The 20,233-nt window shown below is 45.8% G+C and overlaps 1 protein-coding gene across 1 annotated transcript in view; it reads right to left on the reverse strand.

The window, feature by feature from the left end:
* The window catches only part of PTGFRN (prostaglandin F2 receptor inhibitor), a 79,947-nt gene that overhangs the window by 21,741 nt on the left and 37,973 nt on the right, over positions 1-20,233 (reverse strand). The window contains exons 3-5 of the mRNA XM_033199213.1: positions 19,696-20,109; positions 13,848-14,228; positions 1,151-1,576 (exon numbers count right to left, since the gene is read on the reverse strand). Coding sequence (XP_033055104.1) covers positions 1,151-1,576; positions 13,848-14,228; positions 19,696-20,109 — 1,221 coding nt within the window. The remainder of the gene's footprint in view (positions 1-1,150; positions 1,577-13,847; positions 14,229-19,695; positions 20,110-20,233) is intronic.

A 20,233-nucleotide genomic window follows, 5' to 3' on the forward strand; every position in this document is an offset into this window, starting at 1 on the left:
TGGTAGGATTAACAGATTGTTGGCCCCAGTAGGATTCGGGGATTGTTGCTGGAGTACTAGAGGGAGCGGTGTAGAAAGACAGGAGATATGTTTAGAGAAAAGGATGCTTGAAATTGAGACTGTGGAGGAGTTTCAGTTATCAGAAGGAAGACGGTCTAATGTAGCATATAAGCACGGGAGTGTAGGACCAAAATAGGATAGAGGACATGATGACTAGAGAGAGGAGGACAAGCAACTGAGAATGACAGGATTAACTGTATTACAGTTCGACACCTTGGCTGCACATGAAAATCACTATGGGAGCATTTAAAAATTCCAGTGCCCAGAATGCGTACACTTCAGACCAATTAAAATAGAATTTCTGGTGGGACCCGCCCGATCTTGTCTGATCTTGGAAGCTAAGCAGGGTCGGGCCTGGTTAGTATTTGGATGGGAGAATTTCTGGTGGGACAAAGCACCAGCATTTTTTTTTTTTTAAGTTCCTAGGGGTGCTTCCAACTGTGACCCAGTGCTCTACACAGATACTGAAGTTACCAAGATGGGAGCAGTGTCAGAGTGGCCATGAAACAAACACTAACATCCTCAAAGAACGAATGAAGGATCTAGGAGGCAACAGGCAATAGTAACGAGAAGAGGTGGTATGCTGTGATGATGACATGAGATTCGAAGCTAGATATTTTTAGGAGTGGGCAAAAACAGCCTGGAAGCTGCAGGGAGGATCAAGGAGGGCACCTGCTCCACCTCTAGGCCCAGTTATGAGAAGTGTGGGAAGAAAATGGGCACCACTTAGGTGGGCTCTGGGGGAAACTGTCCTCAGAGAGGTAACTGTTTCTCCGGGGAAAGAGTGTCCTCAGAGTCATCAGGTTTAACATAAGAAAGAGAAAAGGAACATTCAGAGGTAAAGTCCAGGAAACAAGAGACTTGGCTGATGACAGTGAGTTGGAGAGGGACCTCTCTGGGGCTTAGGGATAGAGGAGGGGTGATAGTGAGTCCAAAGAGGTGTAGCAGGTCGCATGGCGATCAATGTCCAGGACATACATTCCTAGTGTAAGTGACAACCTGCAGAGGGTGACTGTGCATCTGAAAACACACAGAGGCATGACTTAAGCAAAGACAAAACAAAAATGAATAACAAGAAAAAAGTTCCTACCTTCTAATGCCCAAAATATGTTAATGGGCTTGGAGAAGACATCCTTGCTTTTCACCCAGCTGTTGTTCCGCTGTTTGGTCCAGGCAGACACGACACAGTAATAATTGCCTCTGTCTTCCTCTGTAGTCCTTTGGATCCGGAAATTGAACGTGTCTGTATGTTCCTTAGAAAAAATAAAGTCTCCATCCTGGGCCCGCTGCCTGCTCCTCTCTCCATATTTCAGCGTCCAGTCCCCATCCATGATGGCAAGCAGCTCGCTGGTCACCACATCGTCGCTGCGCCGGTTCATCCTGTAGTACCACGAAACTGTGAATCGGACATTCGCCTCCCCACTCTTCGTGTCCACCACCCGGCATGCCAGTTCTGTGGGGTCATCCGCAAACCCGGGGACCTTGGAAGCATTCAGGTACACCTGGTAGTCTGGTTCTGAACAAGAGAGACAGAAAGGCCAGGATAGGAAAATAATTAGAGCAACGTAGCAAGAATTAGCAAAAGGAATGAGACAAGGACTGCTTTTGTTTGGACAATTAAAGGTTTCTCCTGCCAGACTACAGAGACAGAAATCAGTCATTGCATTGGATAGGATCTTGTAACAGTGTTCTTGCAAAACCTGTAAAACACTGCCTCTCATACCTCCCACCCCAAGAACACCTCCCAAGGGCGGAAGCCCAGTGTCCTCGGCCAAAGTCTTGATCTTTCCACTGCACTGGGGTCTGCTGTCAGTTTCCCCAAGAGGTTAAGTTCTTCTGAGAAGAATCTCTTAAGAAGGTCAGTGTTCACCCCCTACCAAGATTGCTCTGGAATGCCAAGCAAGACCACAGACCTCCAACGCCCCCACTGGAGCAGTATTGGAAAACCCCACCCAACACTAGGCCCATCAGTCTCACAGTGGTTCAGCTTCCTGTCATCCTTGGCCATGCCCCAAATGCAAGGCCCTCAGGTCATCACTCCCCCTACATATTCCTGTCCTCATTTTACTGTTCCTCTGCCTTTTTCTGCAGAATCTGTGTTCAGTGGTCAATAAGCACTCCCATCCTCAAACTCTCCCACAGACATTCTTGCTACTACCACATGTAACTCACCTGTGTCACTGTGAATCTGGCCCTAGTGAGCACCCCATGACCCTGCAGGGAAGGGTGGGAGGGAAGCTAGCATTCTCCTAGCATTCCCTTTCCTCTGCCACAGTCCTGTTTTCACTGGGAGAAAAACCCCTCCCTCCTCTGGGGTTCACTGCATCAATTTAATCCATTTCTGCACCTCCATGGTTCTGTCCTCCTTCACCCCAAGGCTTCCTCCACACCTGCCAAGGAGCTGGTGTTGGAATCCTCTTGTGGTTTCCTCTCCTTTCCCCCAGCTCCTCTACACCTGATTACTTGAGGTTCTCCAGTCTCCACACAGTCTCACGCCACTGTGATGACCTGTTCGGGATGCACTACAAACTTCCACTTATTCTTCAATGTCACCTGGGTCCCCAGAAGGGATGTCCTCTGTGCTCCCATAAGCCATCTATGCACCCTTGGATGCCAGTTAGCCCACTCCACAATGACTCTTTGCTTACAGTCTCATCCTCAAGCTCCAAATACACTGCCTTTTATGCAGTAGGCACTAAATGTTTACTGCCTTAATGTTCAGGCTTTTAGAAAAGGCTACATTTTTCTTCTTTTTTTTTTTTTTTTTTCTGGACAGAGTCTCACTGTGTCTCCTATGTGGAGTGCAGTGGCGCCATCTCAGCTCACTGCAACTGCCTCCCAGGTTCAAGCATTTCTCATGCCTCAGCCAACCAAATAGCTGGGAATTCAAGCACACACCACCACACCCAGCTCATTTTCGTATTTTTTTAGTAGAGACAGGGTTTTGCCATGTTGGACAGGCTGGTCTCAAACTCCTGACCTCAAGTGATCTGCCCACCTCAGCCTCCCAAAGTGCTGGGGTTACAGGAACAAGCCACCGTGCCCGGCCTATAAAAGCTACACGCTTTTCTTCCATAGCACTTTGCCTTCTGGGAGAAAAATAATACTACCTAAACAGAACGTTCCATTTATCAACACTATCTTTATCTGCATCACTTTGATCAAAGTTTAGTTTTATTTAACATTGTTTTCATTTATGACATACAGATTACAAGCTGCTGAGGTCAAGGAACTTTTCTTGTGATTTACACTTCTAATGGAATTTATAACATCATGATTTCTCCAAGAATGATTCAGTGGGCCAGGAAATGGAAAGAACTCAAAATCCTAAATCCTCAAATGTCATATTCGCACGTATTTAATTGCTTGCACCCATCCATGAGAGCACATTGTACTGTGATGTGGACACCACAGAGAAATCCACACGCTGTGGGACTGCCAGGGCTAGAGAGGAATCCAGCGGCCATCCTGACTGCTCAATTTACAGGCTCGTGTGCTGTCACACTGCTAGGGGACATCCTGCTCCTGGGCATGGTGCTAACACACCACACCACACATCATCCTAGCAAAAACTGACCGAAGGACACACACCACCCAACTGTGTTTACACCATCATATGCAAAAGATAAGGAATGCTCAAATTACTCCACAACTAAACTTTCATGTCAAATTCTGGATGCAGCAATGTGGGTGAAGAGCAGGATAACTAAGTCCATCTCATGTGGAAAGGGCAGATTTGCACCAGCTGTGCACAGAGCAAGACTGCCCCAGAACACTGAACATTAATTATCTGCAGGCAGCAGCCAGCAGTGGCTGTTACATGGAGACTCAAGTCCATTTCAAGCACAACGCATAAGACTCTTCCTGTGTGGCATGAGACTGTGTGGAGACTGGAGAACCATAATCCTGCACAGCAAACTGTGAGGCAGCAGAGAACAGTGGTGAGGAGACGAGGTCTGGAGTCAGACTGTGTTCAAATCCTGGTTCTGCCATTTACTTGCTATTGACCTTGGGTAGACTACGCAGATCTCTGGTGCCTCACCCATAAAAATGGGGATGATAGTAACTAGCTCGTAATGTTATTGTGAGGGTTAAGAGTTAAAATAGGCCAGGCGCGGTGGCTCAAGCCTGTAATCCCAGCACTTTGGGAGGCCGAGACGGGCGGATCACGAGGTCAGGAGATCGAGACCATCCTGGCTAACACTGTGAAACCCCGTCTCTACTAAAAAATACAAAAAAACTAGCCGGGCGAGGTGGCGGGCGCCTGTAGTCCCAGCTACTCGGGAGGCTGAGGCAGGAGAATGGCGTAAACCCAGGAGGCGGAGCTTGCAGTGAGCTGAGATCCGGCCACTGCACTCCAGCCTGGGCGACAGAGCGAGACTCCGTCTCAAAAAAAAAAAAAGAGTTAAAATATACTGTACTTAAAATGCCTAGACTGATGCCTGGTGTGTGTGTGTATGCAGGTACACACATATTCATATACACAGACACGTGTATATATTTGTGATTATTATTCGCAGTTCCCATTTCTGAGGGGAGAGCTTTTTTTTCTTTTTTTTTTTTTTTTTTTTGGAGACGGAATCTGGCTCTGTCGCCCAGGCTGGAGTGCAGTGGCGCAATCTCCGCTCACGGCAAGCTCCACTGCCTCCCGGGTTAACGCCATTCACCTGCCTCAGCCTCCCTAGAAGCTGGGACTACAGGCGCCCGCCACCACGCCCGGCTAATTTTTTTGTATTTTCAGTAGAGACGGGGTTTCACCGGGTTAGCCAGGATGGTCTCGATCTCCTGACCTCGTGATCCGCCCGCCTCGGCCTCCCAAAGTGCTGGGATTACAGGCGTGAGCCACCGCGCCCGGCCCGAGAGCTTTAAATAAGTTAGTGACTTGCCCACACAGCTCAAAAGTGGCAGATGGGAATGAAGCCCTATCAAGCCCTATCTTCTCCCACCTTTCAAGTACATCCTTAACTCACAGATGAACCAAACCTATTGCCTTCTAAACTTTGTATTTTCTAAGTTCCACTGACTGACATATGATTTTTAGGAACGCTGAGTGCAGTGCTGCCATGACACTAAGTTACTGCCACAGGGAATCTGACCCAGAAGACAACTCCCTGCAGGCCGTCGCCTCAGCCTCACTGACCAGTGTGATCCAAAACACCATGAAGTTGCCTGTGGGGACTCCTCTTCTGTCTCCTCACAGGTGACAGACCCTTTGATCCTTCATGGTTTACTTCCACCCCCGTGCAGATTCTTTCAAAGTGGCACCTTTTCAAAGGCTGTCAAAATGATGATGAAAGACGCGAGATGCTCATTGCAGCATTATTCACAAGGGCCAAGATATGGAAACAATCCGTGTCCATCAACAGATGAATGGATTAAAAAAATGTTGTATATATACACAATAGACTACTACTCAACCATAAAAAAAAAAAAAGAACAAAATCCTGCCATTTGCAACAAAACGGATGAACCTGGAGGACAGTGTTAAGTGAAATAAGCCAGGCACAGAAAGACAAATACCACATAATGTCACTCATATGTGGGAGCTCAAAAAGCTGAGCTCATAGAAGCAGAGAGTAAAATGGTGATTACCAGAGGCTGGGGGATGGGGAAGGGAGAATGCTAGGCAAAGGACGCAAAATTTCAGTTAGACTGGAGGAATAAGTTCCAGAAATCTATTGTACAACATTGTGACTATAGTTAATAACCATTTATTGTATACTTGGAAACTGCTAAGAGAATAGATCTTCAACATTCTCAGCACAGAAAATTGTAAGTATATGAGGTAATGGATATGTTAATTAGCTTGATTTAGCCATTCAACAATGTATACATATTTCAAAACACCATGTGATACACCATAAACACATATAATTTTAATCTGTCAATGAAAAAAACACGTTCGAGTGACTTGACTCACCTATTAGTGGTCAGATCACAGAACACACAGAAAATGGGTCAAAACTAGCTCCTGTGCCAACCACCTGGGCAGCTCTCTCTCTCTTCCCACTCCCTGGCCTGCTCACACCACAAAGCTCACTCCCCCAGACATGAAAACCCAGCTCTTCCTTAGCCTCCAGACCCAAACGCTGGCCTCAGCTGAGGTCTGGGCATTCTGACTGGGCATCCATGGCATCTTGACCGCAGCACGCTCACAACTGAATTCACCTCACTCCACATCTGCCTCTGCAAACACACAAACACACACACACACAGCGAGCAAGTGAGAGAGAGAGAGAGAGGGCTAAAACCTTGCTCCAAACACAGCCAGCCCCACCTCCAAACTTTTCAACAACCATTCCTGCTACCACATTCCTGCCATTCATTCTCAAGGTCGCTCAGTGTCAAAGGTGTGCCGTCTTCAACGCTCTCCCTTCCATTCCACCTCTCCACTCTGAGGGTTCCTGAGTCTCGCACATTCTACCTCCTCAGTGTCTCTTCCATTTCTTTGTTCCCAGGCCTGATGCAGAGTAGACACTTCATGAATATTTGCAAATAGAAGCGAAAACCTCATGAAGAACCCCTTCACCCTGGCTCTCACTCCCTCTAGCCAAGACTGTAACAACCTCCCAATGCCACCTGACATGACTGACATGACTGCTTGGGCCTCTGCTCTATAAGCCTCCCATGGCTTCTTCCCTCACCTACTGAGTTAAGAAAATGCTCCCCAGCCTGGCTTCAAGGCCCTCCACTGCATGCACCCAGCCGCAGCAACCACTGCCTTCTCAACTCCACTCAGATAGCACCTCTCACCATTCCTTAGCTAATCCTATGCTTCCAGTTTCTCTGCCTTCCTTCCTGCTGTTCTGTCTGCCTCAGCACCTGGGCCACCTGCTCAGTAAGCAGTTCAAATAATGACTGAAGAGATTCTTTCATTCTACTCCATTCTCCACCCTGAAATGAATCTGTTTGAATCCTACGTATCCAAACATAGCGGAATGAGAGTATGGGGGACTTGCACAATGTGTGCATCTAGCTATAGGAATTCCAGCTTGCAAGGAAAGAACAATCTCTTCATTGACCTCAACAGTTGGTCTCTTCATTCTCTCTTAAAACGAACCTTAGGCCTCAGAAAAGGAGGTCTCAGTTTTAATGCAAAGGCAAACAAAAACAAGTGGATTTTTGGCTTGTGAACTTATGAGGGGCAGGTTCATTTGAACTATCCGCCAGCCTTGTAGGTCAACTTTAGACTTACACTCCTGGAGAACATATGATTCTACCATGTCAGAATGGTAGGAGTAGGAGTGGGTTCTGATTTCTTTTTTGTTTTGGTGCATGGACAGAGATTGTCCTTTAACACTGTTTTACAATTTTAAAAATGGTTTGCAGAGATTGTGCCCTTCTTCAACGCCTGTCATGTACACACCTCTTCTGTGGATCCTCTCCCACTCAACGAAGAATGCCTCCTTTGAACTCGCATGTCACACTCCTACTTCATATTCAACAAATCCCACCACCTGCCAAGCTCCCAGCTCTCGAAGGATTTTATGCGAATCCTGCCTTGAACTTTGGTTATTTGTATGCATGTCTTAGGGGCCTTCCACAGGACTCTTCCCAGGGCCAGGGATTGCCACCTTGATTCTCTGTACGTGATGTGCATGCAGTGCCTTGTACATAAAAAATACTAACATACTGGCTGAATTGAACTAAATTTAATATTTTGCATTAAAATGTTCATTTTGGGCACAAGCATTTCACCACTGATTACTGCTACATTCTGCTTGATCTCATCAAGAAATCAGCTAAGAATGCAATGGTGGTTATGTTTAAAAACTGCTTATCATTAAAGATGCATACTAAAGTGGTGAACAGTCAAATGACATGATGTCTGGGATATACTTTATACTCTTCCAGAAGAAAACAGTGTGTGTTTTTGTGTGTGTGTGTGTCTGTGTGTGTCTGGTGTCTGGAATAGGGAAGAGAGATAAAATAAGATCAGCAAAATATTGATTATTGTTGAAGTTGGTGGTTATTTCTTCCCTGTGAATATTTGTAAATTTCTATTTTTGAAAGTTAAAAACAAACAACAACACACATTGTAAGCCCTCTCACAGAATACTGAGGCCAGTCCAAGTGCGGCATCACTGACGTTCTGAGAAGCAGGGATCTGCTCCCTAATCTGGATGCCAGGAAGGTGTCTGCTCAAGTCCACGCCATCTCTCAAGCAACACACAGACTCCAAAAGAGTGACCCTCCCCAAAAGAAAGGCTTTAAAAATAATGGCTCATTAAACTCCTTTGTCACAACTTTCAAAACAATGAAAAGCTTTCAGAATCACTGGCTAATTTGTAAAAACAAGTATTGTGTGCCTACTACGTGCAGGAGCCTGATCTAGAGATTTTCACACAAAATACCTCCTTTTACTCTCATGACAATTTTGTAAGGAAGGTAGTATTATCCCCATTTTACGATAATAATGCTAAACAACGAGCTTTTATCAAGGGCTTTCTATATGCCAGGCACCAAGCTATATACTTTCCTTGTGTTTTCAGTTAATCTCCATAACAACCTTATAAAATTGGTCCCATTTTCACGTACACTTCCAATTGAAAAACAAACAAAAAGCAAAAATGAAGCCCAGAGGAGCTAAGTTAGAAGACTAAGGCCTTGCAGAGTGTGTGAGAGCAGAATTACAGGACAGGCTTTGGCTCCATGGCCTGGCTCCTAGTATGATCAAATTGTGCAACCTCCTTACACACCCAGGTTATTAATCTTTCTCAAAGCCTGCTACGTCCCAGAAGACAAGAGTGATAACAACAGCTGAAGCACTAATCCTGAACTGTGTACAACAGGACCATGTTCTAATACCCGCTCTGAAACTTAGTTAACTTGGCACAGCTAATTACAGGAATGGCTGCATGCACCAGTTAAAAGAAACAGAAGGAGTACTCAGCCTCTGCTAATGACAGGGTTTCATTATTTTGAATTGGGTAGGTACTTTAGAGGCAGCTAAAGCATATTGACCAATTGTCAAAATGACACCACGATCATTATTTGTATAACAATTAAATATTCACCAACATTTAATGAGTGAAGGCTACAAATAAGGAGCTATTGTTGGGAGGGGGTGGGAGGGGGGACTCGTTACCTTACTGTGGCAGAACCATTATGAGGACGTATGGAGCACTAGCCATTTCAGAGCAATAAAAATAACATTTGAATGCAACATCTATGCCCTGCACCCAAAGAAATACTCATGAAGGGCCAGGCATGGTGGCTCACACCTGTAATCCCAGCACTCTTGGGAGGCTGAGGTGGGCAGATCACCTGAAGTCAGGAGTTTGAGACCAGCCTGGCCAACACGGTGAAACCCCATCTCTACTGAAAATACAAAAAAAAAAAAAATTAGCCGGGTGTGGTGGTGGGCGCCTGTAGTCCCAGCTACTCAGGAGGCTAGGGCAGGAGAATCGCTTGAACCCGAGAGGCAGAGGTTGCAGTGAGCCAAGATTGCACCACTGCACTCCAGCCTGGGCGACAGAGCAAGACTCCGTCTCAAAAAAAAAAAAAAGAAATACTCATGAAGTTTTTCTTTCTTCATCCTCATTTGCTCCTTCCAGAGAAGGAAAAGTGAATTACCAGCCTTGAGGGGGAGGAAAAGGGCTGGATGTGGTCAGCTCAACACCTTTCTTTAGCTCCTCTTGGGAGCAGCTGCTTTTAGGACACACGTTCCTAGTCCTCTACGCTGGGCTCCTCCGTACCCTAAGACAAACTCTTAGGTCTTAACTGGTTAAGAACTTGGTGGGGAAGACCCTCAAACACGAACAAATCATCATCGCTACCACCAAGAAAATGCAGTGAGCATTTAAGAGCCAGGCACCGTACTAAGCGCTTTATATGCATTTTCATATTAAACCAGGAAACCAAAACTTACTTGGAAATGTTCATCGACACACCCGAGGCAACATCCCTAGAAGGTGGTGAAGGAGGACTAACACAGGTCTCCTGACTCCAACACTTGGCCACGTGCTCTCCTGCCTTCCAGAATAATCCTGGACAGACAGCTGATAATAGTTATCCTTAAAAAACCTACAGGTCTAAATCTTATCTCCTATAAATGGCCCAGAACTCTAAAGTTTCTACCAAGTACTTAGCAGATTAACAGCTCCTTTTAAAGAAAATAATTACCTTCCTTGCTGGCGTACTGCTGAAGAGGGGCCAGTCCTTTAGTGGGGAAGAATGCAAATCAGGTTCTTAAGACTGAACAGCAGAACTCAACCCTGCCTCCTCCAGCTCTTATATCCAAAGCCTGTGGAACCCCTTCCAATTAACACCACAGAAGTCTGGTACTTCGGGCAGAGAGCTTAACCATGAACTGATTAGTATCCAACTCTTGCCAAAGGCTCATTTAAGACATCTGATAGCAGAAGGAGATGGCTTAATGTGCAGATTAACTAGCCATTCTGCTAGGTTCTCTGTTTTAGACATACTAAATTGGATCAACACAAAGCATCATTTGTCGTCACAGTAATTCAGCTTCTTACAGAAACCCTTCACACACTTAAGATTTATGTCCTCAGCTTTTATAGAGGGTGGATATAAGAAACATCCATTTAAACAATCATTTAGGGCCTTTTGTAAAAGAACAGTTGAAAGCCCTGTCCATTATGTTTTCCAATGTCCCAAAATGAAAGAGCACATGATAAATTCAGTGCCAAGAGAAAGTTTGTCTCTCTGAGAGAGTTTGTTTTCCTTCCTCAGAGGAGAACTGTATAATCACATTTTTTTTTGTCTCAACTCTTCAGAACTTCAGAGGCAATTTCAGTGCTCAAATATAATAACTAATTCATACCAATCACCTTGTAATATCTATTCTTCTTTTACCCTTTTGATCTTGATTTTATTTTTGTGTTTCCTGCTTTAAATTGTACTTCATTTTGCAAGCCAACTTAAATCTTTTTTCTTTCCCTTCAAAGTAGGACATACATTCTAAGTAAAAGAGGATTTTTCTCACCCTCTAAAAAATTATCATGATCCTCTCAATGGCTGCAAGTGCTCTGGACTTGCCAGACCCATTCACGTCATCGCCCTCTCTTCCTGCTTAGCACAGTAGAATTTTAGAAGACCCCAATCAGCTTCAACCCCCTCACCTAGCTCAGTATGCAAGCCCCAAGCAAATGAAGCCAAGAACTACCCTTGGACTCTTAGGACTATGCTCTGGAGTTTCAGGAGTGAAGCTGAGTCCCAAGGCCAAAAATATTTTCACATTGAACATCTAATGCATATAAGGTCCTTAGTCCAGTGCCTGGCACACAGTAGAAACTCAATAAATGGTAATTACTCATTTTAATCTGCCAAGTGGCAAAACTGAGTTTTGCATCTTACCTGTGTAGCAAACCAGCTCTCTCAAGAGACAACATTCCAGAGTTACACGACCTAAGACCACCTATATAAACAGAGTGCTTGGCAGGTTGTCCATCTTTTTTGGTCATTTCTCAATTACCTTATATTCATCCCAAGTTGTATGTGGTACGGTATCCATATGCATATACGTGCACGTTACGTATCTCGAGACAACCATGGAGTGTCAGGCCAGGCTCACTGGCTTCTGGACCGAGTCCAGCAGGGAATTCTTTGAGAAGGACCTGCTGCTGTGCTCATGCCCTACCCGCTCCTGACAAGTGTCCAAGCAGCTGTAGTGGTCTGAGTCATAGGCACAGGGAAGGAGGAAAAGATTTAAGAGGAACACAAAAGAAGAATGCAATCGTTTTTCATACCACTCGCACTTTCGTTAGGTTTACTCAGGGGCAAATATCTCTGAATATCCTAGGAGGTGAACATTACTGCTTTCCTAGCAATTCTAGTTTTCCTATGCACAAATTTTAACAAAATTCACGTGTGGGTACTGGTTTATTTACCCACTCAGCTAATATTTATTGAGTGCTTATTACGTGCAAAGCATCGGGGAAGGTACAGGTTCTATATCTGTTAGCATCAGTCAGGGAAAAGCACACTGATGACTTTCACAATGGTAGTGGCACTCCATAGGAAAACAAATGACAGGATCCTTTGGATAATAACTGAGCCTCTTCCACAATTTAGTCTCTTTATTTCTTTTCACTCTCTGGAGAACACAGCTACCAAAAAATCCCTTCCAGTTAAAGAAGCCCATTTCTCCCAGAGCTCCCTCCTGTTGTCTGACAGTCCCTGCATTTCCCCCCGGGTATGCCGGGATCAATGCACAAGTACTTCAAAGAAGCCTCAAATTGGAGTGCAAGCAGCACTTTCAATGAAAAAAAAAAAAAGTCCTCGAGCTGGGATTCAGAAGTTGAAGGGGGAGCCGGTACGGAGAGCCAGTGCTGGGATTTGACAGCACCATACAATACACCAAGGATCAGAGCTGTGAGACAAATTCAGCTCCAGAGATGAAAAATCTTCTTTTGGTGCTGACAACATCTGTTTTATTTTGAAGGTTGCTAAGGAGAGTTCTAGCTGGGCCAACATTGTTCCAGTTCAGTACTTCATAGTGACTCTCTTGCACGGGGTTCAGACGGCAGGAATAAAAAGCTCACCAGATAAATCCCGCTTCTTTCTTTTCAGATATCAAAGGATCACTTTGCGAACAGGGCTGATGAACACCCTGCCTCGTCTCCATCGGAATCGGATTGTCCTTTCTGCTTACTCTCATTGCTCTTCTCCCTGCCCCCTCTGTCTCCACTGGCCAACTCCCCATCTTTGCCAAATAAAGGCTTATTAGCGGGGAGAAAAAAGAGAGTGAATATGCCACTAACCCAAAAGAAGATTTCCATGCAGAGATAAGGAAGAGATAAGTATGAGGTGAAGGTCATAGCAGAAGGATCAGAGAAAGGAGGAAATGGTTTCCTGGCCTTTAAAGATCTGTTTTGCCTGCTAATAACCAGAGCAATGCCAAATGCCTTCATCAGGGCTCAGGCACTCATGGACAGTAGAGAGAGCAAAACAGGGGAGAATGCGATGGCAGGCCTGTCCCATCTCTGTAATAATGGAGGTGGGGAGCAAAGCTTTCCACACCCAGCTTGACCTCATCCCTCCTTTGATTACTTGCAATTATAAGACACAAAAAAAAATTAGGAAAAGTTAGTGTACATTTTGCCGAGAGGGCAAACATTTAGGGAAAAAAGAGGTAGGGGAAGAGGAGCTTAGTATAAAATAAGAGGACATGCCAAAGATCTTCACATATACAGTGGGTTGTTATAAAATGGGTGGCAAGGTGGTCAACATTTGAGAGCCACGCTGCTCTTCCATTGGGGAAATTATATCCGGGGTGAGAGCATCCACAAAACAAGCCAACAGAAGCAGGCGGGCCCTTTAGTTGTAACTGGTATATAAAGATATATTGTGGGATTCCAGGGTGTGACGTGGAAAAAAAAAAAAAAAAAAACGCTTTCCAATAACTGAAGGAATTATCTTTCTGCATTGGGCTTTGGAAAAACACCAGCTCCTGCCAGGGAGCACCTAGGAGTCTAAGAGAAACAAACGAAGAATGGCAGCGTTCTCCCTCCAACAAAGATTCATTTCAAAGAGCCATTCAGCAGTGCCCTGACCCTGCAAATGTCGACAACAAAAGGAAACTATATACTCTCAAATGAGGGTATTGAGACAACTGAGGCCACATTATCTAAACATTTCCCTTGCCTGCCAGATTCTATTTCATCCCCAGCTTGGGATCTATCTGGGCCAAAGTATGCATGAACCAACAGAAATAATGTCAAAATAATGCAAAGTGCAGAGCCTCCTGAGATAACTCCTTCAGATAACTCCGAGGAGGGGTTAAGCTGGAGAGGTTAAGAGTCATTCCCCAAACCACTCACCTAGCCAGGTCACACCCACACCAGCTGGGGAAGACACGGCCTCTGCCACTTTGTGCCAGCTCCTGTTGTGTCCAGGTGCCCACAGGGACACATGGCAGAAATAGTAGCCAGAGTTTTCTTTGCTAACATCCCGAACCAATAAATGGTAGGAGCGTGCATCCACATGACTCAAAGCAATGTGAGGCGAGCTGTGCACCAGGGAATCACGGTCAAGCCGCGCCAACACGTGGGAGCCAGGTAGGGTGCTGTCAGGTGTCCTGCTGAAGGACCATGTCACCTCGGGCCGGACGTCATCCGCTCGGTCTGTTGTGATGTTACAGGTCAGGTCCAGTTCCTTTCCTTCAGCCACGGACACATTCTTGGGCACAGCTGCTCGCAGAACTTGAAAATGAAAAACAAATACATCTAGGTAATTGATTATGTTTGCCCCTTCTATTCTCCACCCTCTTTAGAGCATCTCCTTTTAAGTTCTTATTTACAGCATTAAAGTTAGAAGGCTTTGTACAGTTGTAAGTGCTTCAGAATTATTTAATGAATAAATTAACAGAACATACCACATTTCTTTTTATTTTATAAAAACGATAGCCACAAACATTTATATATACCTGCTATATATGCCAGGCAGTGTTTTGAGTGTTTTACATATAATAATCCTCAAAACAACTCTAAGAGGTAGGTACCACTATTATCCTAATTTTACTATGAGGAAACTGAAGCACAGAGAAGTTAAGTAACTTGCCCAAGGTCACACAGCTGATAGGTGGCACAGACGGAATCCAAATCCAGGCTATCTGCCTTTAGAAACTCTGCTCCAACCTGCACGTTATGCACATGTACCCTAGAACTTAAAATATAATAATAACAATAAAAAATTAAAAAAAAAAAAAAACTCTGCTCTTCACTGCTATGCTATCTTTTGATAAGCAGTCTACTGAAGACTATAAAACTAGCTGGGCGCGGTGGCTCACGCCTGTAATCCCAGCACTTTGGGAGGCCGAGACAGGTGGATCACGAGGTCAGGAGATCGAGACCATCCTGGCTAACACGGTGAAACCCTGTCTCTACTAAAAAAATACAAAAAATTAGCTGGGCATGGTGGCGGGCACCTGTAGTTCCAGCTACTTGGGAGGCTGAGGCAGGAGAATGGCGTGAACCTGGGAGGCAGAGCTTGCAGTGAGCCGAGATCACGCCAGTGCACTCCAGCCTGGGTGACAGAGTGAGACTCTGTCTCAAAAAAAAAAAGAAAAGACTACAAAACTAAAATTATACATTCTCCATGTGCATGATGAAACTTGGGTGATTTTACAGAAAAGGAAGGTGTGGTTCTGACTGGTACATATTGTTAGCTGGGGGCTAGGGAATGGGGCAGCAGAAGTGAGGGTGAAACTGTCTAAGGGATAAATGGGAAAAGTCCTAAACAGAAGGGCCAGGAAAGTGAAACCAGACAATTTTCCTTGAGGCAAGTCTTCAAAATGTAATGTACTGAGAGTATCATTTATTTCTTAGACATACCCACATAAAAGCCAATCATAAAACATATCCTAAAACTAAAATACGATGATTTTTCGATTATCTGCACTACTGTCCTTTCTCATTAGTGTGGATAATTAAAAGCAGACTATATTTAGATGAAGTACTGAAGTATTTAGTGTCACAGATTCAAGACAGATCTAGTTCCAGCATTCCCCTGTCAAAGCTTTCACGTGGAAACATTTTATTCGATTCAGAAGATTTTAAAAGAGCATCTGTAATCTGAGTAGAAAAACATCAACTTGTGAAATGCCCGGGAACAATTACTTAGATGACAAGTACCAAGCACCTCCCAGGGGTTTCAAGCGGAGGCACGGCCCTGGCCTTCTAGCAAGTCGCTGGCATCAACAGCATGGCGCTGGCCCCAGTAAGCTCAGGGACCCAAGTCAGAAAAGACCAACTCCAAAGCCCGTGCTCTTCGGCGTAAATTACTTTCATATGAATATGTCCAAAGCCTGACAATATTTCAAACAAATATTTCAAGTCAAGTTCAAGATCCATCTAGACAGAAGACAGAAAATGAGGTGGGCACAGTATTAGAAAAGGGAATTTAAAAGTTCATTTTCTCCTTCCACCTAGTCTCCTTATTCTTTCTCTCCCTCACCTCTTTAAAGGGGCCAAAAGTAACCTGAGGGTATCATTTTTAGAGGACTAAGTATGGAAACTGCTGCCCTGAGCCAGGCTCTGCAGTTTGAACCATTCTACACTCAAAGCTTGGGGCCAGAAACCCTGGAATCCTGCTGGAGTCACCTCTGCCAGGACTTCAGCTACTGGAAGTAAAAGACGACTCAGGAGGGAGTCGGGTCAGTGAAGAAGTACTTAACAAGCAGCTGTGGACTCTATGGATGGAGAAAACAGAGTCTCAGGTTCAGAAAATATTGGCAGGGATGTCTCTTCAGCTGTGTAGTTCACTTTGTAATTTTCTCTGTGCAAGTGGCTCAATATCTTGTCACATCACTAACCAGAGGTCCCACACATTCTGGATTTGGGAGTTTACTGCTGGGAGACAGGATGGAGTAGGTTAAAGGAAAATAAAGGACCAGTTCTAAGTATTTGTAATGAAAGAAGGGACCTCAGACAAAGCCTGTGGTGGGGCAGGTTCTCTGTCTCTGAATATAACTAAATCCATAAATCAGACACAAAGTTTGCAGTAACCAGACCACTCCCATGATAGGGAGGAGGGGCTGGAGAGGAAGCTCACTGCCACATGGATAGCACAGCTTCACTCTGTACCATTTATCATAACAATGTGATAAGAATATATAAGCAACCAGCTACGGATAGTGCAGGTGTGCACAAGAAGAGAAGGACCATGAGCCTAGTGTGGCGGTTCTTAGCCTGGGGTCCACAAAGAGAATTCAGAGAGTCTATGAACTTGGATGGGAAAAAACTCCACCTTTACTTTTATTAATCTGCACCTGAAATACAGCATCTCCTCCCACTGTGAAAGTAAGCAACAAACCAGTACAGTATTGCCTGTGTCTGGGACTACCCCAAATAGAAATCACAGATACCTTCTCATGACATTAGTTGCTGCAGACATCCTGAAATATCATGTAGACTCATTACTATTCAGAAAGTACAGTTGTCGTTAAGCCTGCCACTATCTTATTATCAATGCATTAATAAAGCTGCATAATATTACTACAAAACCAATTTGCTTTACAAGCATTTTGATAACTATTTCTATTAATTATTTTCCTTTGTCATTTTGTATACTGTATTTTATGAATTAAAACATGTTAATTCTGAGAAAAGGTCTGCAGGTTTCAAAAGGCTGTCGAAAAGTCTCATGGCACGAAAAGATTATGAACGCTGTTTCATCTGAGAGCCAGATATTACCTGCCTAATAAGTTCAGAGTGTTCAAGTCTCTTAGGTAGATATTATAGGTCTTACGGTGTGTTTGAAACAAAAAAAAAGTCTTTACAATTCATATTCTTTCATAAAAGTGTAACTTTCTACAAAGCTGAAACTCTTAACTCTTCTGCCTCATTAAAAGAGTTGTTTGATGCAAGTTTAATATACAGAGGTTTCTTAGGGCAGATTCCAGAGCAATCACTTCTGATCAGGAAGGTAACTTAAGTCCATCTGGAAAGCGATTTCTGCAGCCACTGGAGGCCAGATTGACCAGTAACGAGCAGCTCCTTTCCTCGATGGCCACAGTCACTCAAGAACTTCAGACCTGCTTTTACACCACCCACTTTTCCAAATCCAGGTTCTGTGCTGTGGTATAAGTGCAGAGTAAAGAGCTCAGGACAATGCAGCTTCAGAGACAAAATATTCCCCCTGCGTATTGTTTCCTGCTTTCCTTCCCATCTGAACAACAGAGATGCCACATATTCACATTCATGCTCAGGAAATGAGTCCAACAACCAAGGTCTTCCCAGTTTAAAAAACAGAAGGCAGCAGCAACAGCAGCAAAGTACTCTGAGATCTGAAGATGTCAGACTTGCAGAAAACCAAGGACGTCCATTCATCCTGAGCAATGACATTGCCCTGCCTTGGTCTCTATACACTGTCTCTGTGAGGCCTGAGGCACAGTCCATGGGAACAAGCCTCAAATACCTCTGACTTAAGGGCCCAGAACAGAGCTGAGCACACAGTAGGTTCTCCATTGATGCTGGCTAGACAATGAGTCAACAATAGCATGTTTTCCTTTTATTTTTATGTGTTTTCTTTTTTTTTTTTTTTTGAGATGGAGTCTTGCTCTGTCGCCCAGGCTGGAGTGCAGTGGCCGGATCTCAGCTCACTGCAAGCTCCGCCTCCTGGGTTTAGGCCATTCTCCTGCCTCAGCCTCCCGAGTAGCTGGGACTATAGGCGCCCGCCACCTTGCCCGGCTAGTTTTTTTGTATTTTTTAGTAGAGACGGGGTTTCACCATGTTAGCCAGGATGGTTTCGATCTCCTGACCTCGTGATCCGCCCGTCTCGGCCTCCCAAAATGCTGGGATTACAGGCTTGAGCCACTGCGCCCGGCCTTATTTTTATGTGTTTTCTAAAACGCATTTTGTATTTTCTTTTTTTTTTTTTGAGGCGGAGTCTCGCTCTGTCGCCCGGACTGGAGTGCAGTGGCCGGATCTCAGCTCACTGCAAGCTCCGCCTCCCGGGTTCCCGCCATTCTCCTGCCTCAGCCTCCCGAGTAGCTGGGACTACAGGCGCCCGCCACTTCGCCCGGCTAGTTTTTGTATTTTTAGTAGAGATGGGGTTTCACCGTGTTAGCCAGGATGGTCTCGATCTCCTGACCTCGTGATCCGCCCGTCTCGGCCTCCCAAAGTGCTGGGATTACAGGCTTGAGCCACCGGCCCGGCCCTGTATTTTCTTAATTACTTCTATAACTGCAATAGAGGGTTGGAAAAAAAAAAGCTGATTCACAGATGACAGGACAAAGGGCTTCTTGTATAGACCCCAGGACTGGATGCTCCTGTGGTCTGTATGACACAGGAAAGCAAGTGGCCCTGCTCTAGAGAGCTCCTCCCACTACCAGGAAAGGCACATCTGAGGGGACCGAAAGGCAGGCCTAGAGAATACAAGTTAGATGAAAGGTTTTGGGATGAGCCAGGCACACACCCCAACAGCTGCAGAGAAAGGCAGGTCCAAGGACTCAGGAAACACCAAATCCGATAAAGCTTACGGGGCAGGGTGTGGCACCTTCACCCCAAAGCCCCACTGAACACCAAGCCCCACCTAATCTGGCTGAGGGACTGCAGCACCTAAACTCTGAATGAAAGATCTGCCTTCCTGTTATGTGCAGGCTGTGGTTTTCCATGGACATGAATTTAGATAAAAACAGCTGCAAAGCAAAACAACAGGCATCCTCAGCACAAAACAAATGCACCCCCATACACACCTCCAGCCTCTCAACACCCTACTCCCTTCTCCCCTAAAAATAAGGCCTCGGGCCGGGCGCGGTGGCTCAAGCCTGTAATCCCAGCACTTTGGGAGGCCGAGACGGGCGGATCACGAGGTCAGGAGATCGAGACCATCTTGGCTAACACGGTGAAACCCAGTCTCTACTAAAAACTACAAAAAACTAGCCGGGCGACGTGGCGGCGCCTGTAGTCCCAGCTACTCGGGAGGCTGAGGCAGGAGAATGGCGTGAACCCGGGAGGCGGAGCTTGCAGTGAGCTGAGATCCGGCCACAGCACTCCAGCCTGGGTGACAGAGCGAGACTCCGTCTCAAAAAAAAAAAAAAAAAAAAAGGCCTCACATGGGAAGCAGAAACAGTTGTCAGAAGGCCATGGGGCTCCCTGGCCCAGTTCTTTATATCGCTATCATTAGTCACAAAATAACAGCACCTATAATGCATCGTTTCCAGCTCACCTGTCGGCTGGATCACCACGGTGGCAACTTCCACGGCCTTTTCTTGGATTTCCTGCCAGTTGCCCTGCTCGGCGATCCACTCGCTGACGATACACCTGTAGGAGCCCTGGTCGGCAGACAGAGCCCGGGACACGGAGAGGCGGTAGGCGTCACTGCCCACGGTGTCCAGGCGCACGTCCCCACTGTGGTAGCGCTGCTCATACCCCAGGCCCGGGTGGAACCTGCCCTCGTGGGTCAGGGCGAGCACGTTCCGCCGGGCCGGGCCGCGGTGCAGCTCCCACAGCAGCGCCAGGTGCGTGTGCAGCGGCGAGGCGGAAGCTGCGGTGCAGCGCAGCTCGAAGGGCTCCCCCTCCCGCAGGCTCAGGCTCGGCGGGGGCCGCGCGCTGGGGCCCACATGCAGGGAGTCGGCCAGCACTGCGGAGAGACAAAGCTGGGTCAGCAGCCGGTCCACACCGACCCCAGCCAGCAAGGGCCAGTCCACCACTGCAACCACAAATTTCCTCCTTCCTCCCCAATTCCAGGGCCCAGTGGGCACGTT

The sequence above is a fragment of the Trachypithecus francoisi genome, unplaced genomic scaffold, assembly GCF_009764315.1.
Source record: "Trachypithecus francoisi isolate TF-2019V2 unplaced genomic scaffold, Tfra_2.0 Lachesis_group5, whole genome shotgun sequence".
In the NCBI taxonomy this organism is placed as follows: Eukaryota; Metazoa; Chordata; class Mammalia; order Primates; family Cercopithecidae; genus Trachypithecus; species Trachypithecus francoisi.